The following is a 27,331-nucleotide window of genomic DNA, read 5'->3' as shown; positions in this document are numbered from 1 at the left end:
TTATTCAAAAAGAAACTAGCCCATTCCAAACAGAAGGTAACTTTAAACTTAATGTTTGTATAGTCAAGTACCCATGAGAACCAAATGAAATCCAGGTAAATTAGGAGAATCTGACAAAGAATAAAGAAAGCAAATTTCTTTCTCTGTTTTATTATTGTATTAATCTCATAGATGGTTTAATAACAATATTTTTTTCATTCCAGACAGCCCAACTCTGCAGCTTTTGTTCCTCCAGAGATGATTGCATCTTCGAGTTACATGGGACAAGTTTTTCAGCCAACATATAATTCGGATTATTATTCACAACCAACTTATGCAGACAGTTTTGATGAAGAGCCACCTTTACTAGAAGATAAGTTAAGGAAATATTATTAATAAGCTTTGCATTTTAGAGAATAATGACAATAATCAGCATTTATTGAGTGCCATCAGTATGCTGTGTCCTGAGCTTTATGTGTTAGTTAGTCTTCTTTGGAAAAGGACCTACAAATTTTATTGACATTAGCAGCAACTAGATGAATGTCTTCCTGAGGAATATAAGTGGCACATATTCAGATGATTGTTTCTAAGTAACAGTTATTAATTGGAACAAATAAACCAAGCTGCTATTAAGTATATTTTTTCTTTCCACAGCCATATTCTCTCCTATATCAAATAATCAAATCCATCAGTCAGTCAGCTAACATTTATTAAACACCTATTGTGTGCCAACAGCTGTGTGCTAAATTAGGGAACATGTGCACAAGAATGGCAATATTTTAAAGTTGAAAAAAAGTATCCCCAGCTAATTAAGTTTTTTAGAACAAAAGATTTTGCCAACTAGGATTACAAAGACTGAGAATCTTAGTAGAGACCCTGGAATTATCTCGTACAACCACCTGCTTCATGAATTCTCTGTATGACATCTCTTGTCCAACTTTGAGTGAGAGTCCATGTGTGTGTTTTCATGCTGTATTGTAGAGAAAAGGTTTCCTATTATTTTGCTTAATATATATATATATATATATATATGTAATTTCAGGATATAGCCTTTTTCTTTTCAGAAAATGGAACCTCTTCTCTCAACTAAATAGCTGGTAGGGGGAGAAGAATAAGTAAGATTATAGTTTTAAGGGAAGTTCATTCTTACCATGGGAAATTTTGGAGTAAGGTCAGGATATCTATGTTCTCAGGGTTCTTTGGACTTTTCTCTAGCTGGGATGGTAGAGCCTGGAAACCCTGTTGGCCCCCCCAAAAATATGAAAAATAACAAATCTGTAGATAAAGGCATAATGATACTAGTCTTCAATCAAATTTATGGAATTAGTGTGTTCCCATGTCAATATTTCCTTATGTAAAGAGGAATAAGAAGAAAAAACCCAACATTTTGCCAAAAAAACCTGATGCAAAAAACCTTTCCTTCATTGTGGGTTTAACCTTTCTTTTCTCCCTATACTTAACTCATCTGGTTTTTAAACATAAGAATTTCATAAATTAATCCATCTTTACTTTACCCTTAAGAAACAAGGAGTATCTGTACTTTAAGACCCCTTCAATGTCTACTTTCAAGTTATAGAGTGGGAGGTGAGGTGGATGAGTAACAGTGAGTAGGACTGTGGCTGTGGGTTCTTGGAAGATGGCTTAGTGTGGGATGGCAGGAGAGGGAGACAGAGACCAAGATTCCAGGCATGGTTTCCCACAGATATACCTTTCTATTTCCACCTTCATTTTCCCTTCTCTCCTATTTATTCCCTATCTACTTCTTCTCTTATTTGTAAAATTTATATACTCAAAATTATGTTTACAACTATAACCCTTCTGAAACTAATACTGTGAAAATATCACTGACTCAGAACTGGAAAGGATCTCTGAGATCATCTAGTTCCACTCAAGTCTATTCTTCACCATCCCCAATGAATGTTCATCTATGCTTCATTTGAAAATCTCAGGTAATGAGGAAATGGCTACCTCTTAGGGCAGCTTTCTCCACTATTGGTTAAGCTTAAATAAGGTTAAATATTAGGAAATATTTCCTATATTTAGCCTTCCATGCTTAGCACAGTGTTAGGCAAATAATAGGCACTTCACAAATACTCTTTAACCTACATCCCTTCTTTGCAGTTTCTGACCATTACTTCTAGTTCAGGGCTCAGAGGCCAGACAGAGCAGGTTTAGACTTTTATTTCCCATAATAGGCCTTCAGATTTTTGAGTATCTCTATTATTGTCTCCTAAGTCTTATCTTCTCAGACATACACCTCCAGTTCTCTCAAACCATCCTCCTATGATATGAACTTCAGACCCTTAAGTATCCTAATGAACTTTTCCTAATTACACCCACCAATTTATCAGTGACCTCCCTAAAATGTAGTTCTTCGAAGGGAGCATAATATTCCAGATATAATCTGACCAGAACAGAGTATGGTGGACTACAGCCTTCCTACTCTTGTCTCCTGTGCCTCTTCTTTCTTTCAAACCTCACATGGTTCTGTGATCCTTTGTAATTTTTCCTTCTCTTGTGGGAGATCAGAATTCACCCATCCATGCCTGCTCCTTTAGGAACACACAGGCTGTCTTCCTGTTATTTTTGCCTCAACTGAATAAGTGACTAACTTTTCTTAATTATATATTTTCTGGTGGCATCTTTTCTTTGAATGTCCTTATTTATTATATATTGCAACCTGTTCACATCCACTTTGTCTCTGCTTGTTGTGCTCTGTGAGATTTTACTTTTTAATTATTTGGAGATAGTCATATGTCTCACAGCCATGTAAAAACACAAGTAGAATATTGGTATGAAAAATAAAGTCCTTTGTTCTTCAAATCATTTAAGGAGATTTGCAATTTCCTGAAAATAATACAGTCTGCTTTTCCTCCTATTTAATCCTGGTTCCAATATATTATTCATTTGTATTGTATACTCTGTGTGTGTGTGTCTCCATGTGTTGTCCTTATAACTTTATGTCACCATTTGAGTAATATTCTTGGTTTTTCTTGAGATGGTAGGGTTAAACCTTCTTTCTATCCCTAATTTTGAACAATATCTCTATAGTAATACATATTAAGGCTGCACTATCAGCTTTGGTGGCCCTGTCATAGTAGTGACTCATTTGATATTGGATCTTACTTAAACCTCCAAACCTTTATCATAATAATTAATCTAGCCATGCCTTTTCCAACCTACAAATAGCAAAAGCCATTCTATTGCATTTTTGGACTTCTTTAGGCTTTTACATTTACTCATGTTAAATTTCCAATATCTAAGGATTTTGAGATAGTGCAAGATCCATGTGTATAATGCATCATCAAAGAAAAGAAACAACACCCAGTAGTTTGAGCACTAATTATAAGGTTTTGTAATTAGATAATTTGGGAGGAAAAGAATTGACAAAAATATGTATGGCATATGTATATATTTATACATCTCCATTAACCTAAATCTGTTATTATCCATAAAACCTAATTTCCTGACTATATTGAATGAGCTTACTTTCCCATGAAATTTAAAATATCTTCTTAAAATAAGTCATAATCTCCAATATCATTAAAATCATCAATGTATCCTGAATTAATTTCTTTTTCTATTTTCTTAACCAGTTCCCTCAAAGTTACAAACTATTTTGATCAATGAAATCTCTAATGCAAAAAAAGAAAGTATTATATTTCTTCTGCCCATGAAAGCAAAGAGGGAATCTTGGTCCTCTTTTCCAATCCCCATAAAAATATTCCATGTGGCTCTTGTCCACAATCAATTCTTCTAAGACCCTTACTGGTTTGATGTTATTCATTCGGATATATTTTCTTTATTTTGAGTAAAATTCGGAAGGGCAGAGACCTATTTTATCTGAAAAGGCAAGATAAGTGATAAATAGCATTTCCCCTTCCTTTTTCTCAAGGAAAAGACATTGTGGTATTTAAAAATACAGGACTTTAAATGAACATATTTGTTACTCAAACCATTTTATTTGAGAAACATGTTCATTTATTCTGGAAATGGTTTATGAAATAATATATTTGGTTAGTTTTTGGAAAGAATAACTTTTTTCTACTTGATAATGCAACATCAAAATGTTAACAAATGAATCTGGATATAAAAATAATTTCTATCCTATCTGGCTAGAAAGTACTATAGAAATTAATATTTTATTTTTCCAACTTGGGCTAGTGTTTGTAGTTGAAAGACGAAGGCCACAATTTGCACAGAAAATAAAGATAATAATTCATTTTTATAGCACATACATCATATACTTTACTACCACTAGATGACAGCAAAGCAATAAATTTTGCATTCAAATTTCATGGCAATATCCTCCTCTGTTTTTATTTTGCATAGTAAGATATTGTGTTGGGGTCCCTATAATTAATAAATACTTACTACAATCTCCTCAGCATACTTGGTAATAAATTTGGAAGCAAAAGTCAAGGTGGCTTACTTCAGCAAAAACATTGAAACCCCAGTTGTTATAAAAAAGCTTTTGAGTTTTTTTTTTTTAATTCATTGCTTTGTGGGCAAAACCAAAAGATAAGCAGACATTAATTATGCCATTTAACAAGTGGTTTGAAATACTGATTGCATTACATAAATACATTTTATCTTGTTTATTTAAAGTAGAAGTACATTTTTTTTGAAAGAGGTGGTCATTACATTCATTCTCTTCATTCTTTCAATCAACATTCATGTAGCACTTATTGCCTGCAAGACCCTATTCACAGTGTTTTAGAGTAAAACAAAGTCAATTTATCATATTAAGTAATGAAAACATATGGCTAATGAAGACCAATTTACAACAAAACTGCCAAGTTTGAAAATGATAAATTCCTCAGGTAGAATTAAACTGTAAAGTCTATTAATTCCTGAAATAAAAATTGAATGAGATAGTCTATGCTGATTTAAGTATGATAGATTGTTCCTATTTACCAGTGTTTGTGTATTAACAAATAAGTAAATATTCATTGGGTGAACAAATAACTTATTCAATTTTATTCTTATTTTCAAGATAAAAAAGATACAGAAATTTGCTTTATCAATAAAATTATCAAGATTTTTAGCTTTAAAAGGACACCAGACCTTTTGTGTATAGAAGAGGGGAAATCCTCTCAATCTCATTTAAGTTTTCCAATGTCACCAGTGAATTCCCAGAGGGAAATGTTTGGTTACTTCTCTAGTAATATTATTCACCTCTCATACATATTGGTCATTAAATGACCATTCTATTTTCTGTGCATAGAATTTAGGTTTTAGGAAATTATGGATGTTAAGAACTATGGCAGAATTAAAAGCAGGTTTCTGCTCCTTACCAAACTTCCAAATCATGCTCCATAGCCAGTGAAGTCATGGATAGAATTTCCTTACCTATTTTAATAGATAGTAATTCCTGAGGGTGTCTATTGATAGCTAATGGATAACTAATGGATCAAGTTTGCCTATCCTCCTCCCAGTTTCCCTCCCTCTTCACAAGCCTTCAACTTCCCCTCCCCCTTTCCCTTCAACCTTCTTTCTAAGTCACTCAGGGTAAACTATTACACTTTAGAGAAAATACTCTTTTCTCTTCTTTAACTCAAGTAAGGGTTTATTTGGGGAAGACAAGAAAGGATGGAGGATAAGGTAAGGGGGATAGGGTTCCCTATTCTCTAAAATGAGGGTTAGGAGAATATTGAGGAAAATGGCAATCAGTCACTAACAGAGACAGTCAGGGAGATAAGAGGACAACAGTCTTTCTTCTTCTTTTCTTCTAACCAGCCAGGTAATCTCTAACTTGATTAATTCAAAACCAGAGACACAAGTGGATTCTTCTCCAGCATCAGCCACCAGCCAAAGCCAAAAGTTTAGTCAACAAAGCTTCCCAGCTCAGTTCAGAATGGCCTGGCCTCAACTGTTTTTCCTGGTAACATTCCAAATGGAATGTTTCTTTTGCCTGACAGATGATGTCCTTTGCATGCATGTATATATTCTCTCTTTTACACTATGCAGAAATAATTTATTCCCAAGGGTAGGGAACTCTTATATCAGAGGCTTCCATGGTACAAAAGACTTGAGTTCAATTTAGGGGCTTGTTTTCCATTTCTTTTGACTAATATGACTTGACTTGGGAAGCCTTGTAAAATTTATGTCTGGAATCCTCCATTATTTTGAGACCAACTTCCCACTTGTAAACATACAGTTCGGAGTATTACAGATGAAAGTTTCACTAAAATAACAAAGAAAATAAAATAAAAGTCATTTAATGAATTATAATTAATTCCCAAAAGCCTCAAGAAAGAAAGTCCTTGACTAAGCTCCCTTCCCCTACATCTTACTTTCTCTTCTTGTTCTCTACAAGGGGTGGGGAGAGAAATAATAATTATACGGTATACATAGAATAATTAAGAGATAATATAATATCATTATGTTATAATAACAGCTAACATTTTTATAATTTTAACCTTTGCAAAGCACTCTGTAAATATTATTAAATGTGGTTTTCATACCAACACTGTAAGATAGGTGCTGTTATTATCCTCCTTTTACATATAAGAAAACTGAGTCTGAGCTAGATCAAGTGATCTGCCTCAGAACAAATAGCTGTTACTGAGCATCTAGAACAGGATAAAATTCTGTGTCTGGAGTTAGAAAGACTTATCTTCCTGAGTTCAAATCTAGCTTCAGATACTTCCTAGCTGTATGACCCTGCACAAGTCACTTAAATAATGCTTTAGTTTCTTCATTTGTAAAATGAGCTGGAAAAGGGCATGATAAACTATTCCAGTATGCTTGCCAAGAAAACTCCACATGGATTCATAAAGAGTTGACTGAAAACAACTGAACAAGAAGACATATCTAAAGCAGTGTTAGAATCCAAACCATTCTGACCCCAGGTCTAGCCTTAAATCCATCTAGCATTTTCTCTTCACCTTCGTTGGTTCCCTTCTGTACAGTTTCTCAGACTAATTGAAAAAAATGTATTATAGGATCACAGATTCAATCTGGAAAAAACTTTAGGGACAATCTTGTCTAACTCCTTTTTTCTATTGGGGAAACAGACTGAAAGATTAACTTGTCCAGGGTTATACAGGTCAGTCATAGATTTAGAGCTGAAAGGGACCTTAATCTCATGCAAACCTCTCATTATCCAGATGAGTAAACTGAGGCCCAAGGATATTACTTGATTTGCCCAAGGAAACATATTCAGTAACAGTTAGAGGTGGAACCTTCTGTCTTTAGGATAATAATGGTTTTTCTCTTTATTCCACCATAACACACTGATAGAAAGTGAGAGAGCCAAGCTCCAATCCCGGTCCTCTGACTTCAAATTCATTCTTATATCCGTTGTGTCATGCTTTTCTCACAACCACCCCCTAAAGCTGATGTGTAAAGATTTTTATTCCTACTGTAGAGAGGAAGAAGCAGGCCCAAAGAGGTTATATGACTTGTCCACAATCATACATCTAGGAAATGGCAAAACTGAGATTTAAATACATGTCAAAAAGTGACTGATAGGGGCAGCTGGGTGGCTCAGTGGATTAAGAGTCAGGCCTAGAGATGAGAGGTCCTGGGTTCAAATCTGACCTCAGCCACTTCCCAGCTGTGTGGCCCTGGGCAAGTCACTTAACCCCCATTGCCTATCCCTTAGCACTCTTCTGCCTTGGAACCAATATATAATATTGAATCCAAGATGGAAGGTGAGGGTTTAAAAAAAAAGTGACTGATAGAACATCTATTATATGTTCAGCGTATGCTTTATTTTTTTGTTTTTTTAACATAAGAACAGTACCATGTTCCAATTGCAGGTTCCATAAAGGGATCTAATTGGATCCTATTTTTTAAAAAATGCACTCATCTTTCACTATCCCATGATGCTTTGACCAAAGAAGATGAGCCATTAGGAAGTGCCTGTTCTAGATACTGCAGCTGATAGTTTAGCCAGCTTGAAACTACCAATGAATGTATGGAAACTCTCTTTGAGCTAAGCATGCGGGAATAGGAATATGGAACTATGGACTCTCTTGGTTTCCTGAGTCTCCTGAGGTTCTGTCACATAGTGGCATTAACTCTTGCTTACATGATGAAGGATAGAACATTCAGTGCTGCCCTTTTCTTAATTGCCCCCACCATTGTCTTTTCTCCATCTCTCTCCTTTTTATCTCTTTTGCCTCTTTGTAGTCTCCATCAGTTATGGCTATCTTTTCTCTTTCTTCCCACATAAGCTCCCTCAAATTGATGTTATTCTCTTATATTAATAGAGAGGGTAGAGTTTAAAAAAGGAGAATCCAGTATGTATTGCATGGAGATTTATTCTATAAATGCCAAATATACTCCCTTCTATGCCCAAATGCAATCATTATAGATAATGCAGTCTCTAAATTTAATCATATGTGGATTTACGTTGAAAAAAAAATCACCTCCCAGAAAGAATTCACTTTATTCATAAAATAATTTTTCTTAATTTATCTTCCTCATTATTCTAATTTTATTTGTAGCTGAGTGATTGGCTACATTCTAAGTACTAGAGTTATGTTCCCTTCCTTTTTTGAAGTTTTATTTACCTTACAATTCCTTCAAAACTCTTTTTAAAATATAATTTTATGTGATCAAAGAAAAAAGTGACTAGCATATAGAACATATATATTCTGTTTACTTTATGTTTTATTTTTTAATATAAGAACAATATCATGTTCCAATAGCAGTAGCAGTTTCCATAAAGGGATCATATTTGATTCTATTAAAAACAACCTTGGAAATAGACTGCTCAAAAACTGGGAAAAAAAAGAATAGCAAAATAAACCCATGGTCACTACACTGTACTGAATTTATCACTATTTAAGAAACATAGATTTCCCTTGGTCAATGAATCAAAGGGAAAATATACTTGTCTCTAGAACTTCATCTGTACGGATTAAATCAGGGATGTGCATTGACCTTATAAAATCATTCACATAAGCTATGATTACTTTGATTTGGTGGGAGGACTTGTCTTGTTTCTTCATGTTTATTTTTCAGTCAGTTAGCATGAGGACTGTATTTCTAATCAGGAAGAAGAAAACTAAAAAAAAAAACAAAACAATCCTAAAGACTCACTGAGTGTCACCTTTGATTTGGCAATTGCTGCTAATTAAAAAATCATTCAGTGTCACAGACAAGATTTTGAAAGTACTAGGAATTTAAATCTTTGAAAAGAAAACATTCAAAGGAGCAATAGGAGAAGTTTTTTGGTTGAATAGTTGAGATTTTATTTTCGATAATAAATATTTCTCAATTTGCAAGTAGAATATAAGCTTGGATACATTGTATGAGCTTGCAAGCTAGCTTCAGGTAGGTCTTGGTTCACTGTGCATCTGTCAGAGGTCATGATCTGGATATGACAAAGGTTCTGTTGTGTTTAAATGGGTTGTCAATGTCTTCTCTTTTAATCATTCTATTTATTTCTTCTGCAGAACTTGGAATAAATTTTGATCACATTTGGCAGAAGACACTGACAGTGTTAAATCCTCTGAAACCAGCAGATGGCAGCATTATGAATGAAACTGACCTCACTGGGCCCATTCTTTTCTGCATAGCTCTGGGAGCAACCCTACTTCTGGTAATGTATGGCAGCAGTCATTAGACTTTAATGCTCTGACTTCAGAGGAGCCAAAAAAAAAAGCAAACTCTAGATGAGGAAGGAAGTATTTTGCAATGGTGGAGTGTTCATTTAACTGGAGTGTCAGAGTGCGTGTTAGAGACATCACGAGATTAAATCAAAGCATAATGCCCAGGAGAAACTGCTTTCACAGGAAAGCACAAGAATAAACTATTATTTTATATGGCTTTGCAATAGCACAAAGTGTCAAAACTACATTAAAGGGAATGATAATCAATAAGTCCTAGCTCACTTCCTTATTACAAAAGGTAGAAGAGAAGAGCACCTTATGTTTAGACTAAAATATAGGGCTTGAGTACAAATTTTATTTTGTACAGGTTTCACATGATCTTTTCATGGGAAACTCTTTTTCTGGTTATTTTCATTCTTCATTCACAGGGAGTTCTTTTCTGGTTACTTTAGTTCTCCACTCGACCAGAAAAATGCTTTGTGTGCTGTCTATAGTGAGATTCTCTTTTGGATCCTTGGGTCTGTTAGTTATTGTATTAAGACTCATCAAAGAGATAATGAAAAGAATATCAGTCTAAAAATGCATTCATTTATAAGACTGAAATTAAGAGTTTCTTCTTTTGAAAAATGTATCATTTTAAAAAGAGAAAGGAAACAAATCCTGGAAAAATGAGATGAGAAAAGTAGCATCTGTAAATAATTTCAAATAGAGAGGAAAGTAATAAATCTGAACTTGTGATTTAGTATCCTTGACCATAGGGTTATGTAAACTCCATAGTGTTATATAAAAATCAAAATGCCAGAAGATTTAATGGCACAACTCAAAGAGAATACTGTTTAATATTAAATTCATTGAAAAAAAAAAAGATCTGTAACTTTTTTAGTTGAAGCTCAAAATGAATCAACATTGGGATGACAGCCAAGAGACTTAATACAAGGTTGCACAGTTAGGGATATGGGTGTACCAATGTTCTTTAACTGATCATATCATACTTATAGCTGTGTGTTTAATTCTGAGCAACACATTTTAGAAAGGACAGTGATAAATTGGAATGGGTCAAAGAGGCAGCAAATGAGGATAGTGAGAGACCTCAAGTTCAGAGTATACACTGGGCTTCTTCTTCCTCCCCGAGGTCATAAAGACTAATGAGGGAAAATTTCAAAGAAACATAGTTAGGCATGAGATGAAGACAGGATTCCTAAGGTGTCCAAAAGCAGAATGGGCTGCCACTGTTGTTAGGATATATGCCCTCTTTGGAAGTCTGAACAAAAGTTGGAAGACCATTCATTGGATAAGTTTCAGAGAGCATTCATTTTTAGGTATTAATTGAACTATGGATAACTCAAGGAGTCCCTTACAGCTCTAAGATTGTTTTCCAGTCCCTTCATTTTCACATGAGCAACCTGAGGTCCACAGAAGCTAAAGTGACTTACTTCCTAAAGATTTCATTGGTAGCAAATTTCAGATCAAGGACTAGAACTTGTGTCTTTTCTCCCTGGCTGTTTCATTATACTTGACTTACACCTGAAGATATAAAAATTTTTGGAAACAAACAGTTCCATTAATGTAAAAGGAGAAATAAAGGGCATAAAAACTGGTACAAGAATTTTAGAAACTAAGAAAAAACTCCCCATTTAAAATTGATAAGTTTTAAGGGAAAAAAAAAGAAAATTGACAAGTTTCTTCTTACTCAAATCAAAACTAATATTCCTAACGGAAAGACCAACTTTGCAACTGCTTATCTAACTAAAGATATTTTAAAATGCTTATTTCCTAAGATAGTCAGCCTACTGTTATGTATCAATTGCATAGTAATTTGTTTTAGTAGAAGCCACATCATATCCATTTGAACTAATAGTATTTAGTGATATCATTTTCCCCCTCTCTACAGAATCAGATGTAAATTCCTTGTAAATCAAACACTATATCAAGTAGAGTTTTAATTTAGCTGCTGACCTCCCTTCTTCTGTCTTTGTCACAGTAATTTGATAATCTTAGATTAAGCTGCTAAGTAAGGCTATGTCAATTAATCAAATAGTCAGAAACAATCAATTTAATATATTAACTAATCTTTTTTTCTCAAGTCTTTTGTAATATTGCAACTGTTGGGGTTTTTCTGGCTGAAAATATCATCTTCCTCTTTCAAGGGCAGAATTAATTCCATTAAAATGTATTTTGAATTTTTAATGGTTTTTCTGATAGACAAAAATTCTTCACTTTTAAATAAAAAGATAGACTGGTGCAGTGGTGAGAATATCAGTTAATATATTAAGAAGAGTCAGGAGTCTGGGTTCTAATTGGAAGTTTCAGTTTCACACCTGTAAAATATAATCAGATTATGTTCTAAAGTTTCTTTCAAATACTCTATGAAATATTAGTTGATTAAGTATATTTTTCTGAGTCTTCATATTGAGTATTAAATTTTATTATCTTAATTTGATTCAGATTACTATTGAGTTGTTGCTTCTGTACTTTCTTGGATATGTAATATCAAACCATTCATGCATATTTTCTCTACCAGAGTGATGATTGTTCATGTTAATCCATAAATTGTCTCCAGAGAGTCTGCCAAACATTCTATCTTCCTCCCTCCTCATCTTTTAATGTTGCGTGGACACCAATGGAGAACACAGGCGATTATCCATCCCTCCATACCGCTAACACTTTTTTTCTTTGATCATATATCATTTTTCCCTTAAGTTATTCAGTATGCTACTTTTCTTATACAAGACTGTTGAGTTATTGTAGCCTACTAATTAGTTTATTTAGTGCCTCTTTAGAGCACTTAACTTTGAATCTTTAGAGACTGTTGTATTCCATAACTTGCAGTCAATGAAGCATTACCAGAAGCAGGTTAATATTGAAAATATATGTTTAAAGCAATTGTGGAGACCAAGAAGAATTTTACTATGTATCATGCAAAGTCTATTTTGTTTCTGCCATATGACATTAATGTATAGCCAAGTTACAAGTGTTTTCATTTTCAGAAGAAAAAGTGAAAGAAAGGTCTGAAAGAATTTCTGCTGAGTTATCAGGGAGAAAGAAATATCCTTGTAAGAATGAAGGAGGTTATTTGTAGAGAAAATAAAGAAGAAAATTATATAAAAAACAAAGAGGGAATTTTCACCTGAATCAAGCAGGTTGAGGGTCAAATAATATGAAACCAAATAGGAAGGGAAGAAGACAAGCCTATGAATATTTGGAGTTACATAATAGGAATGAAACCCTTCCTGGAAAGAAGGAAACTGAGTCATTCTTGGAGGAAGCATTGTTTTGTGCTCTAAGGAAAATTTATGTGGGTAGAGCTCTACATGACATTAGTTAAGAGGTTAAACAGTAATGTTCAGAGAAAAACAAGTAATGAATTGACACCATGGCAGATATTTAATAACATGGTATAAACAACAAAGAAATCTCTTTTTTTTTATTCCTGTTATATGGATGTGATGGTGGAGGGATGCTTTCTAAGAATTGTCAAAACCTAAGAAAACTTTTCTTTCAAGTAATCTTTCTAGAAATTAATTGTAAAAATAAATGATAATACACAAAGGAAACTAATAAATTGTTAAAATTTATGAATTTATAGGCTAAATAAAAACCCAATGAAGGTAGCAGGGGTGGAGATGATACTTTTATTGCTAATTATGGTTAAAATTTGGGGATTCGGAATAAAATTGAAGATTGGAAACAAGAACTCAGTGTAAAATTTGATTTCTAGACAGTGGCTAAAAATATAGAAATGGTGAGCATCTTAGATTGCATCTAACAATATCAATAACATATATTTGTCCAGAGTCAATAAATAAGGAGTAAATAAAAAAGGAAGGTGGATATGAAACTTCCCATATAGATTGGACAAACCTATATATCTATATATTGTATTTATGACATCAATTTCTATCTCACTCTATGAGAAGTCTGGTAATTCACAATGGACAATATACATGAAAGGAGCTAGCAATAAAACTCATAGTCTCAGATATCTATGTATTAATGAGCAATTTATCAATAATAAGTGTGAGCTAGAGATCCTCATTGAAGGAAACAAATTTGACCTCCTAGGCATTATTGAAAATGGTGGTATATGGCTCATATTGGAATTTGGCTCTATGTAAGTATACTTTATTCAAAAGGAACAGATTAAGTTAAATTTAGGATGTCTTTTCTTCATGTAACTACATGAAGAAAGCCAGGAAAATATGGAGTAAAGCATTGTGGATATGGTTTTATTAAGGATCCCGAGAAATAAAAAGAAAAATAATGTTGTTGGAGTGCTATACTATGTAGCACCTAGAAAAGAACAATTGGATAAGGAGTTTGGGAAATATCATAAATTTAGCCCAGAAGCATGACATTTTAGAGACAGATATTTCAATAATCTGTACATCCTGCTGATGCTCTTTCTCTGCTGAAAATAAGAGTCAAAAGACTTATGGGTTACATTCATGATTATTCCATATTTTAAAAGGTAAGAGCAATAAACAAAGAAAGTTGCCATTTAGACCTGATTCTGAAAGAAAAGGAAAAACTGATTTCTGAATTATGAATGACAAAACTTTAGGGAGTAATTATCCATTATTGTTTGGGATGAAGAGAAAAGTCATGTATACAGTCATGCATGTTCTAGATTTTGGCAGAACTTATTTTAAAGGCTTCAGAAAAGGAATCAACAGCATTTAATAGATTGATATTTTGAAAGAAAATCTCCCCAGGAGGTATAGGAAGATAACAAGAATAAAATTCTGAAGACATAAGCAGATATATTTCTGATGAAAAGAAAAAATATAAGTTTCCTAGGTACATGGATGGGAATACACAGGTAACTCATTGATAAATTCACATATAGAATATGGTAACAGAGAATGAATATGGAAGACTAAGTTGGTCCTGTAAGTCTGGCATAAAGTGCTAGGTCCTAGAATAAGCTAAGGATGTCAGTGAAAACAATCGCAAAATTATTTGGGGTTTGTTTGCTTCACTACATAAGGGTCAAGTGGATAATTAAAGATTTTTTCATGGCTTAGGGTAATGGTGATAGGGATGGGGAGAACATGGTCTCCCTTTCCATAATGATTTCTCCTTTCAATGATGGCTGGGGATGCTAGGCTAGAAGCAGGTCAGATATTTTTGGAGGTACTGCTATTACCAAAACTCTTGGGTTTAGGATCCCGAGTTGTTTCCAAAAAAGTCAGAAAAGAGATACTAGTCAAGGTGGTGGTAGTAGTTTGACTTGCCTGGCATTTGCCTCCTCTCCATTCCTCAAATGCCTTGTTGCTCCAGCTAGGCTGGCTTGTCTATCCTGTGTGTGTGGCAGTTTAGCAATTGGAGAGGTTGAATAGTCCCTTCTCCATTGGAGTTGTTTCTCCAGATGATGGCTGTGGTGACTGGGATAGAACTGGGAGTGCTGCCAGTCCCAAGATCCTATAGTTGATGAGTGCTTATGATAAGAAAAATGATAATTATATAGTATCTAGCTACCCTCAATGAGTCCCTATCAGCCAGCTTAGATGAATTGTGTCCTAATGAGCTGAATGAACCACCACATTTGATAGTCAAGCTACTCTGTAAAGTCTTAGAGAATTGGAAAGATGTTATAGGACGGGAAAAGCACAAATGTTTTCCCCATTTTTTATTAAAGGAAAGAGGATGGAGATTGCTAATTAGTGTCTAATAACCTTGGCTTTTATTCATGACAGTATCCTAGAACATATTATTAAGGGGATATTAGGTGAGCACTTAAAAAGAGTGCAGCAATCACTAAAAGCTTACATGCCTTCATCAAGAACAGGTCATGTCAGACTAACCTCATTTATTTTATGACAGGGTTAATAGACTTATACACAGGGGCATGCTATACACATAATATACTTAAATTTTAGCAAAGCATTTGACAAAGCTTCCCATGATGATAAAAATGGGTAGATATGGGCTAGAACAGTGGTTCTCAACCTTTCTAATGCCGTGACCCCACAATACAATTCCTCATCTTGCGGTGACCCCAAACCAAAAAATTATTTTGGTGGCTACTTCAAAACTGTAATTTTGCTACAGTTGTGATTCGAAATGTAAATACCTGATATGCATTATGTATTCTCATTGCTACAAATTGAGAGGTTGAGAACCATTGGGCTAGATGATTAAATGGCTTTGGCATTCATTCAGTTACTTCCTCTGGTGGGTGACAGAGGGCAAAACTAGGTTTATGTCAAGATGGAGGGAGGTTTCTAGTATGTGCTCTAGAAATATATTCTTGGAGCTCTCCTGTTTAAACTTCTTAACAATGGCTTGGATGGAAACTCAAATGGCATACTTTTTACCTGGCAGAAGACAGAACTTGGAAGAATAACTAGTACATTGGCTGATAGAACTTGGATCTAAAAATATCATGACAAGAAAGAACAATGAGGTGAAGTATGACAAAATTTAAAGGGAATAAATCTAGTTTTCTATGCTTGGGGTAATGCTATTGTAAGGCTTACATTTAGGTTTTTATGACTAAATAAGAGAGGCATAATATTGTGGTCTCCAATTTTAAAATATTATAGCTTAATTCAAAATTACTTTTATTAGTTTTTATTTACAAAGAGGTGGAAAGAGTGAAAGTGTAAAATGTAGATAAAAAGAGATAACTAATAAGCCTACCAGCCCTTCTCCAGTGAAGTCCAGTTCAGCCCTAGAAGGGACTCCCCCAAGTTGGATCTCCACATAGATTTTCTGGTAATCCTCAGCCAGAAGTCCTGGTGGTGTCTTCATCTGGAGTTCCACCAATACAGCCTCCTCCAAAGCCAAGGCAGGAATCTCAGCCACTCACCCAGCCAGATGACACAAGATCCAGGGAAAAAAGTCTCCTCCAAGTACCAAGAAAGGAATTTCAGTCAATCTTCCCAATTGCAAAGAAAAGAATGATACCTAGACTATGCTGGTCTCTTCTTTTATGCTCCTTTTTCCCACATCACTTCCTGTCACTCCCCCTTCCTCACAGAAACCAATTGCAATCTTTCAACTTGCCTAGCACTGCTAGGGAGTGAGGGAGTGAGAGGGTAGTGACCTAAGTGACATGTGAACTCTCCTACTTAATGGTAAGTAGGGATACTTTAAGTGTTTATTTGATTAGCTAAAAATAGGGGGGGGAGTTAATCTTATCTTTATAATCCTCCCTGTAATTCTTTGGGAGACTATTCCCCCCCCCAATGAGTCATTTAACATAACTAGTTTATATCTCTAAAGATCTTCTAGCTAAAGATGCATACAATATTGCATTTTCTAAGAGGAAACTACAATAGTTGGAGATAAGAGGGAAATGGGAGAGAGCAAAACTAATGTTTGCTAGAGGCAGTGATAAAAAGCCAATTGGGGGCAATTCCCTTTGGCATAAGAGTTTATATTCAGAATAAATGTGTTCAATCCCCTTCAGTTTGATTCACTACATGCCAAAATTCATTCTGATCTTCTGATGCAGAGTAGGTTTCTTATGACACTTTTCTCCCAACAGTTCATTTTTCTTGATTCAGGGAGTTAGCAAGCTTCTTTTTCCTGAAATTTCTCTCAAAATTTTTTAAATCTTGGATTTTATGAGAAGTATGCACTAATCCTACTTTAAGAGGGCTATACTATCCAGAATGATGGCGGTAAAAGTTCCAATAAATTTTTTTGCTTCCTGTACCACATTTTAGGAAAGACACAGATTATTTGGAACATTTCAAAAAAGGGTGACCAAGATGGTTAAGGGACCACAGAACAGGTCATATGAGGATTAGTTGAAGGAACTAGAGCTGTTGAGCCTGAAGAAGACTGATCAGGTATATAATTGTTGTCTTCAAGTATTTGAAAAATTATCATGTGAAAAAGGGCTTAAGACTCCACCTGGCCCCAGAGAACAGAGTTAAGCATTGATTAAAAATTGCAGTGAGATATATTTAGGCTTGATTTAAAGAAAAATATAATAACAGTGAGAGCTGGCCAGAAGAGGAATAGGTTCTTTTAGGAGAAATAGTGTGCTCCACTCCCCAGAGGCTTTTGATTAGAAAGGCTAGATGACCACTGGTTGGTCATGTTATAGAAAGTTAGAAGCTGCATAAACTGCATTTATTCTGAAGTTTTTCCAAGATTCTAGGTTCTATAAAAACAGAAACCAATTAATTTGATCACTTTTGCATTATAAACACTACTAGATGATTCTTTATCACATTGGGAGAAAGGACACCTCACAAAACCTCTCCTTCATTGAAGGATTTTTGATGCTCCAGTTGCTCCACAAGGTTTTGTGCTTCAGCAAACCTTTCCCAATCATAGTCCCAAAAGGCCAAGTAGAAAAATGTGCAGTATTTTGTAAATAATGTTTTTTCCAGTAGCTGAATTTCCTAGATTCCCCAAGGACAATCTTACAGGAATGAGAACCAGCCCTGAGCCAGCTTTAAAATATCCTCCCTCTTCATTGCCATCTGAATTTCTTCTTGGTGGTTTGTGTTTGCTTATGTGATTAAGTTGTGTTATTCCAATTTCTTTCAGGCGGGAAAAGTTCAGTTTGGCTATGTGTATGGCATGAGTGCCATTGGGTGCCTTGGGATTCATGCTTTACTGAATTTGATGAGCACTTCAGGTGTGTCATATGGATGTGTTGCGAGCGTGCTGGGTTACTGTCTGCTCCCTATGGTCATCCTGTCCAGCTGTGCCATATTCTTTTCACTGCAGTAAGTACCTGTTTGCTAATTGACCCCACGTGCACAATCTCAGCTAAGATAGTGCCATAGCAGAGCAGCTGTTTCCTGTTTCTGAACATTTTAGTTGTGGGATTGGTGGGACCATGGTTATTAAGAAGGTTCAAAAAGAGAGGAAAGTAGGTCAGTATTGGTCTCGGGTGCATTATCCAACTCTGTAACTTTTTTTTAAATCCCAGTTTTTCTTTAAACCTGGCACCTTTTAAACTGTCATACTGTAAGCTACTGGCTCTCAATATGAACTGGTGCCTTGGGTAGTATGATGACTACAAACAAAACATTCACTTGTTTGATTTTTTAAAAATAAGAGCTCTGCGAACACTGACAAATTGTCTGGGCTCCCAGGCAATTCCACTGCCCAAGAGAAGAGCAACTCTGATCTCTCTCAGCACGACTTCTTGCAATAAAGACTTTCCAGTAACACTGAAGGGGACATTGTGACTCTGTGATAAATACACTGTGGGATATATATGCTTTGTCAACTGTAAAAAACTATATAAATGGAAGGTGTTATTATTAGTTCAGAGGCAGATGTTGGCCTAATATAAGGAGAAAGTCAAGTCTTAATCCATTGTCTCATCATGGAGTGGAGGTGACCGTTCTGAATGATAATGAGGCATAGTGTTGGATTTAGAGTAAGAACGACTTGGTTCCAGTACTTTTTCAGATATTTACTACTCTGATCCTTGGCTAGACAATTAAAGTCTATTAGCCTCCATTTCTAAATCTGTAAAGGTGAAGCTATCAATAACACTTATAATATCAGAGCCCTTGCAATGTTCTAATGATGAATTTTTTAGCCATAGCAACTCTCAAAGACTGTATTAGAGGGCTTGTGAACTTCCTAGGTGATGGGAGTGGCCATACTAGTAAAAACACAGATCCCTGAAGTTTTGAAACTGGAAACTATTTTTTTTAAATAATGAAGTTCCTTTTTATCTTCATCATTAAAACCCTCACATTTGCAATTCTGAAACACTTACCAGTGGTGTAGATATTATATCAAGCCACTCCAACATTTTTCCAACCCATGGATGTGCCAATACTGCTTTGTCTTCTTCCAGCTGCCAAAATCCAAAGACATGAAGTAAGAAAGTCATTCTTGAAGCAGGTCTTTTGTCTATGCCAGTGAACAGAGCTACTGTTGGTATTTCTTTCCATTGATTATCAAATGGGGTAGAATGTCTGTTAGAGAAACTTGTAAAAGAGTAAAAAATAGAAAAAAATTGAGAAACATTTGCATTTATCTTTAAAAGTCCTCTCATATATTATTGATTTGACATTGATTTAAAGTAGGATTAGATTATTGCTGTTGTTAGTTGTTTTTCATTTTTGTGTGACTCCTTATGACCCCATTTAGGATTTTCTTGGCAAAGATACTGGAGTGGTTTGCTATTTCCCTCTCCAGCTCATTTTACAGATGAGAAAACTGAGGCAAAAAGGGCTAAATGACTTTCCCAGAGTCCCACAGCTAGTAAATTTCTGAGTCTGGATTTGAACTCAGGTCTTTATGACTCCAAGTCTAGTTGCTCTATCTAAAGTGCTACCTATTTGGTAAATCTGTTGTGGAATGAACATTTGAGAATGGGCGTCCAAGGTCTCTGTAACTTTTATTTTTTACAACTTAATGAACTAGTATATTTGTGTGTGTGTGTGTGTGTGTGTGTGTGTGTGTGTGTGTGTATGGGTGTGTGTGATTTTTAAAGCTTTTACTTCTACCAGAACCTACTGCAGTAAAAGAAGTGGTTGAATGCCTTTAGTTAACCTGACATGGAATGTGTTTACATGAGCCCTAGCATTCTAATGGAAAGAAGCTATACTATATTATTCCCTTTAAAAAGTTGGCCCAATGTTTTTCTTTTTTAGAAAAGTGCTTAGCAGTCAGAGAGTCTTAGAGTAAGAAGAAATTAAAGATCTGCTATAGGCGTTCTTAACCTTTTTTGTATCATGGATCCCTTTGGCAGGCTAATGAAGTCTAATACTACTGTGATTTGTTGTCTACATTCATTATTGAAGAAAATGCTAAATTTCAAAGAGAAATTAGTAAGAAGAAAGATGTAATATTTTTTCCATCCAAGTTCATGAACTCTATGGGTCTATCCATAGATCTCAAGTTAAGAATGCCTGACAGTCCAAACTACTCATTCTTTTTCAGATGAAAACACTAAGGCCCAGAGGGTAAAGTAATTGATTACAATCTTACAAAATCAGATTCTATGATAGTCAATGTTGTAGCCCCTCCTAAAAGGGAGACCTTTGTGGACATCTTAGCAAAACACTAATTTTTTATTTTTAATTCAAAAAATTTTAAAGTTTTATTTATTGTCCTTTGGTTTTAAAACCAAACACATTTCCCCCACAACTTCTACCTCTCAACACTGAATCTCCCCTTGGACCAAGGGAAAACATTTAAGCTAAACCAAATACAGGGACCAAGGCTGATAAAAGATACCAAATTCCTTCCTCTGTAGTCTTCCTGCTTTCTACTTAGAAGAGGGAGTAATATTCCAAAATCAGTTCTCAGGGACTAAAAGTAAGCATTATAATTAATCAACATTTAACTTCTTTTTAGTATTGTTTTTCATTTACTTTATTGTAGTCATTGTATATATTGACAAAGCTCTTTTAAAAGGAGATTTGTTCTAATTTTTGAATATCATTTTCAATGAAGTTGAGATTTAAGCCAAGAATATCAGATGGTGTAGATAATTGTAAAATGTCAGTAGCTTTTAAAATATCTGAGTTTAGGATAACAATCTTGACTTTTGTAAGTTATTATGTTTTAGCGTTTTCGTTATTAGGTTTTACTGGTTAAATCGTGAATGACTATAATGAAACCATGAACAAATCTCTTAAGACTATTAAGCTAACATATTTTCAAGTGCTCTGATTGTATTAACTATACTGAATAACCAGGTATCATTTTATAATTTCACTTAGAAAATCAGTAAAATAAATTGTGTTAGAAATTATTCCTAATTGATGTTGATTGAACTAACTTGTAATATTTATTACAATTCTTTAAAATGTTCTTGATGGGCATAGAGTCTAAGAATATAATTCTTTAAGCAGTGGTTCACAATTGATTTCTCAGTCCTTTTATAGAAATAGAGGGTTTCTCTATTCCTCTCAGATACCAAATAACATCCTAGACTACTTCCTCATATCATCAAAGTACCAAGAGAGAAAGAATAGACTGGAAAAGGAATGAAAGAGTCAGTGATTCAGTCAACATCCATTTATTAAGTACTTAGCTCTGAGCTAAACACTGGGGACATGCTCTGCCCTTAAGGGGCTTATGTTCTACTAGAAAAGCAACAAATTTGAGCTCCTTCATAGTCACTCGCCCCCTCTCTCAATACCAGATTATTAATTGATTATGTCGACTTGGGGCAAGTCACTTCATCATTTTGGGTTTCAAATTGTCTCATCTGTAAAATACTTTAATGCTTTGTTTAAAGGTCCATATTTTATTGGTGTGGATACTCCTTTTCCTCAGATAGATCAAAACAGCTTCATCACTTAGTAGGGTTTTTTGAAGAGTTATTGTAACTGGAAAAGTTAATCACACTCTACCCAGTTTGGCCTTTTAAGCTTAGTTTTTTCCAACATAGACTGGTCCTTCCATATGAAGTAATGGAGTATAACTGAGGTGGATGGATGCTGTTATCCATCCTAAGGAACTAGGTTTGATACTTAATGGGTGGGTTATAAGTATCACAGTCCCCTTTAATGAAGTAAGGCAGATTGATCCACACTAGGGTCAGAGTGCAAACCAGTCTTTCAAAACTCATTGATATAACAGTAATTGACTTATTGATTAACAAAGGGTAAGGAGAGAGTATTTAGAAACAAGGATGCCCTAATTTCTAAGTTCTAATACTTACCTCTTTCCTCTACACCCATCTGATATAGACTCTTCAAGATCTTGAAGCTCCCTATCACTCCCTGATTCTGGCTAAGTATCTCCAAACCCTCTCTATTCTACCTTACACTAAAACCCTCCCTTGTTGGTTTATGTGGTTGTTAATAGTTTTTCCTAGTTGACATAGGATGAACTCAAATTGGCTGAGTTCACCCTGCACTGGAGCCTGAGGTGAATACCTCAGCCCACACACCAACAGACTTTGAATAAAACTTCCTCTCCCTCAGGGTTGATAGAATAGAGAGATCTCCTTTAGGTGGGTTTCTTCTGTGGAAAAGGTATCTCCAAAAAGAAATTGAAAGGTTTCCCTTCTCTTATAAACAGGTTTGGTTATAAAGGCTCAGCAGAGAGCCAGCTCTTTCCTCTTCCACTTCAGGACAGGAAGAGGCAGTTGTAACTTCCAAACTCTTCCTCCTCTTCTCCCTACATTCCAGAATCCTCTCTTCAGAGTTCCTAGCATGTGCCCATGCTATCCCCTTAAAGACAACCTTTAACTTCACTTAAACTCATTCTTATTTCTATAATTTTATTCCTATATTCTACCCTCTGAGCATTTGAGCAAATCTGTAGATTTATCATATGCTCACCAGTAAATATATAAATTCCCCTTATTGCAAACCTATTCTATTATACTTACTCCAAATAACAAACAAACAATCTTTATCCTACACTTATCTTTCTTCCCTACTCCTATCCACTACCTTACACTAGGTGCATAATATAGGGAAAAGGGGAATTACAATAAATAGTTACAAAGAACAAAATCAAAATGCAAACATTTGCAAAAACAAAACAATAATAGAAAATTCAAAATACAAAATTTAAAAGAATACAATAATAAAATTCAAAAATGCAAAATGCAAAACTTTTACACAAATAGTTGTTAAAAACAATAAATTGGCATACTAAGGCTAATACAGAAAAACAAACTTATCAAAAAAAATAATCTCACAACCTACCAAAAATTGAAAAGAGAAAATTATAAACTACCCAATGCAGCTTGTGCTTTTACATAAAACAAAATCTATCTGTCTAAACATGTAAAAAAAATAACTTGCATAAAGTGAATCTAAAAAAATCTTAGTTAAACAATTCAAAACAAAACTTTTCTCTATGCTAAAACCTCATTCTATTACATAAAACAAATCTGTCTACATAAAACTTGAAAACTGAGTCTTCTATTCTAAGAAATCTAAATTTTGCTATATTTTATTCACATATAATTTATAACAATCTATACCTATTTACATACGTGTATAAGGATTTTTGTACAAATATACAAATGTATACAGATTTTAAAACAAAATTAATTCTTGTACTACTGCAACTATTTGCAATGAAATACACAGAAATATACAATTATATACACACTTATTTATACACCATACACCAACAGACTTTGGATAAAACCTCCTCTCAGTCAGGGTTGATAGAATAGAGAGATCTCCTTTAGGTGGGTTTCTTCTGTGGAAAAGGTATCTCCAAAAGAAATTGAAAGGTTTCCCTTCTCTCACAAACAGGTTTGGTTAGAAAGGCTCAGCAGAGAGCCAGCTCCTTCCTCTTCGACTTCAGGACAGAAAGAGGCAGTTGGAACTTCCAAACTCTTCCTCCTCTTCTCCCTACATTCTAGAATCCTCTCTTCAGAGTTCCTAGCTTGTGCCCATGCCATCCCCTTAAAGGCAACCTTCAACTTCTCTTAAACTCACTCATTTCTGTAATTCTATTCCTACACATAGGAGACATACAGGTCTTATCATCTGGTTGATACTACTTTAAGCCTTTCTACCTTGGTCAGACCTGCAAGAGTTGCTAGTTTGCTGACTTTGACTTCAAGAACCCAAGTTATTTTATACTGTATAATTAAGCATTGGAAGAGGAATCTAATACATCTCTGAAATAAGGATAATAATTCAATTCAACTCAACTCAGTGAGCTTGTGTTAAATGCTTTGTATGATTAAGTGACATAGTGTCAAGGAGTACATAGAGTCCCAGAGTCACATAGGCAAGTAGGAGTTCGACCTTTGACATTACTGATTGTGTCATCCTGGATAAATTAGATAAATTACCTTAGCTTTCAGGTGCTTTGGGCAACTTTTTTTTATCCTTTTCCTTCTTAAATCAATATTTTGTATTGGTTCTAAGGCAGAATAGATTTAAGGGCTAGGCAATGCAGGTTAAGTGACTTACCAAAAGTCATACAGCTAGGAAGTGTCTGAGGCAAGATTTGAACCCAGGACCTCCCATCTCTAGGCCTGGCTCTGAATTTTTACTTCCTTTCATCTTAATGTGTATTAATGATACAATTTTCTTACTTCTAGGGGGACCATTGGGACGATTGCAGCCCTAATCATCATTGGATGGTGTAGTCTATCTGCAGCCAAAATCTTCAGTTCAGCACTAACTATGGAAGGACAGCAACTTCTAGTTGCCTACCCTTGTGCCTTACTTTATGGACTTTTTGCCCTTTTGACTATTTTCTAATGTATTCAGAACAGTCTTACTGTGTGCTCTTTGTTTTAATTTCTAGTTGTTTTAGAAAGGGATTAGCCTCCTACTTTAATGATATGATTTCTTTTTTATTGCTAAATAGATCATTTTAAAGTGAGAAAAAGAATGGCCCTTAAAAAGATGGCATAGGGTAGAAGCTTTTCTGCCTTGAAAAATATTTTTATTTCTTTATTTGTGAAATAAGATCTAAAATAAAATTATTGTAAAATAATTATTTTAAAGGTTTTTTCTATAACTTTTAAAGTAGGGAATATAACCTGAATATGCTTATACTTTGCTTGGTTCACTAGAAATTTTCATGAAAAATTGTATGTTACGTAAAAAATCATATATACTAAGGGAATTTGCTTTTTAAAAGTTTCCCCTAGGAAATTCACTAGTATATGAAATTCAGTAGTATATGATCACTCTTTAATCCACTGTGAATTTTCAAACAGTGAGGTACTTGGGGCAGCTAGGTGGCTCAGTGGAAAGAAGATCTAGACCTAGACACAGGAGGTACTGGATACTTCCTAGCTGTGACTCTTGGCAAGTTAATTGAAACCTATTATCTAGCCTTTATCATTCTTCTGCCTTAGAACGAATACATAGTATTGGTTCTAAGATAGAAGGTAAAGGTTTAAAAAAAGTGAGATACTTTACAGTCTTCTTTACATTGGTACACATAATGTATAGATATTATAGATATTTATAATATTAGAATAGAAAACTATTTATCTTGTCCTTTCCTTTGTGCATATTAAGTGAACTCTTAAATTTGCCAGGTAAATGAATCTCTTTGAGTCTTTCTATAGACAGACAGTATTATGCATTTCATTCAGCTCAAGTTAGAACTAAGCCTATGACCAGGAGTGTGGCTGACAGTAAGAGGATAGCTATTGATATTTTTACCAATAATTATATCAAAAAGGATTTATTAAGTGTCTATCACATGCTGGGTATTGACTAGGTACTTCAGACAAAAATGAAAAATTCCCTTTACTCAAGAGTTTATATTCTTTCTAGAGGTGGAGGCAGCATATAAGTCTATATAAAACAAGTACATGTAAAATACATTCCAGGTAATAGTAGCTAGGGGGATGGGGATCAGGAAAGAATTGAAATGATAGAATTGATCTGAGCTTAGAAAGAAGTGAAGGATTCCAAGATGTAAAGATGAGGAGTGGAGTTAGATGTTTATTCCTTTCCAAAAGACTTTAAAGTTTATGTTGAAGATGGTGAAGTAAGTTCTTCTCATTTTCATAGGCACCATATAAGGAAAAGTCAAAGTATCTCAGCCTTTCAGCATTGAACCTGGAGTATTAGATGAGAATAGACATCAAGAAGAATACATATAATTTTCTCCAATATAAGTACAAAAAGATAATTAGACCATTGCTATGTATTGAAATGCTTACCCATTGTTTCTATTCACTTGCCTTATTATGCCTGCAGGAAAATCAAGTTGCTTAATTAACTACCTGGATGAAGGCGTCCAAGATATTGGATAGCTACTTTGTGAAATATATATGGGAAAACATGGACAACAATTGTAAAGGATTAGACAGAGAGGTTGGATTGCAATCTGCATTTGAGGGAGGTCATACTCACATCGATGAGATTGCAAATTCACTGAAATACCAACTCATAATTAATTAGAGTCTTTAGTTGTTACTCTTTATATGAAAAGGGCACAGAATTAATTAAGAATTCAAAGAAAAATTATTCATAAAATGTTACACTAATATACATATGTATATATATAATATGATATATTTTATTTCCCTTATGTTTCTTCTTTCCTCTTTGGTGGATTAGTCCCTGGGACACTATCAATTTGATGTCCAGTAAATTGACTGTACATTTTCTTCTGGTGTTTGAGTAAGAATTTGGGGTACAAGGGAAAAGAGAGAAGAGGTTAGAGAGAAATAGATACAGTAAGTTCCTTAAAAGGAGCATTTTGAAAAGTCTTTATTGAGAAATTTGCTCAGAGTTTGAAAGGACTTTAAAGCATCTACATTATTGAGTAGAAATATAATTTGTAAGACTTAGGAAATTTCATTGAAGTCATTAAGGAAATGCCCATATAAAGCTATCGTCTTAAAAAGCCTATTCAAAGATAGGCAGGAGGTTTTCATGATTGAATACATTTTTCTCCCCCGAAAAAGCTCAGATGATTGTATATTTGTAAATTTGAAAAGGGTTTTAAATGATATATTTTGTTTTTTAATCACCTTGATTTCTCTCTTATCCATTGGTTTTCCTCCTCCCTGCCCCCCCAAATCACTTATAACAAACAAATTAAAAAAGGAAAAAAGAAGAAAAATCAGCAAAGCCTATAAAATATAAAAAAATTAGAAATATATGCAATGTTCCCACCTATTCAAGTAAACGTGGGAAAATATCTTCTCATATCTCTTACTTTTGAATTATGCTAGATCTTTGTCATTTTACATTTTTTCAAATTTTTCTGATTTTTCACATTTCCATTGTTATCATTATATATAGTGTTTTCTGGTTTGCATCTGCTCCTCAGTCTTTCCATGTTTCTCTGTATTCATCCAATTCATTTTTTTACAACACAGTAATATCACATTCATTTGTATGCAATTTGGATGACAATTCTTCAATTGATGGACATCAATCTTATTTTTA

General features: G+C 34.4%; 1 protein-coding gene and 1 long non-coding RNA gene across 2 annotated transcripts in view; one reads left to right on the top strand and one right to left on the bottom strand.

Annotated features, from left to right (window-relative positions):
- The window catches only part of YIPF7 (Yip1 domain family member 7), a 31,515-nt gene extending 6,607 nt beyond the window's left edge, over positions 1-24,908 (top strand). Inside the window, exons 3-6 of the mRNA XM_056802577.1 lie at positions 204-353; positions 9,391-9,535; positions 18,054-18,235; positions 24,508-24,908. Coding sequence (XP_056658555.1) covers positions 204-353; positions 9,391-9,535; positions 18,054-18,235; positions 24,508-24,670 — 640 coding nt within the window. The 3' untranslated portion in view covers positions 24,671-24,908. The remainder of the gene's footprint in view (positions 1-203; positions 354-9,390; positions 9,536-18,053; positions 18,236-24,507) is intronic.
- LOC103105671 (uncharacterized) lies at positions 141-23,056 on the bottom strand. Its single transcript, XR_008912866.1, has 5 exons — positions 22,150-23,056; positions 19,246-19,326; positions 16,188-16,393; positions 1,130-1,218; positions 141-345 (listed from the first exon to the last, which is right to left on the bottom strand). It is a non-coding gene; the product is annotated as an uncharacterized LOC103105671 (long non-coding RNA).
- Positions 24,909-27,331: the final 2,423 nt, after the last annotated feature.

Source organism: Monodelphis domestica, chromosome 6 (genome assembly GCF_027887165.1).
Source record: "Monodelphis domestica isolate mMonDom1 chromosome 6, mMonDom1.pri, whole genome shotgun sequence".
NCBI lineage: Eukaryota > Metazoa > Chordata > Mammalia > Didelphimorphia > Didelphidae > Monodelphis > Monodelphis domestica.
Note: the sequence above shows the minus strand (reverse complement) of the source record. Positions and strands in the feature narration are given on the sequence as shown.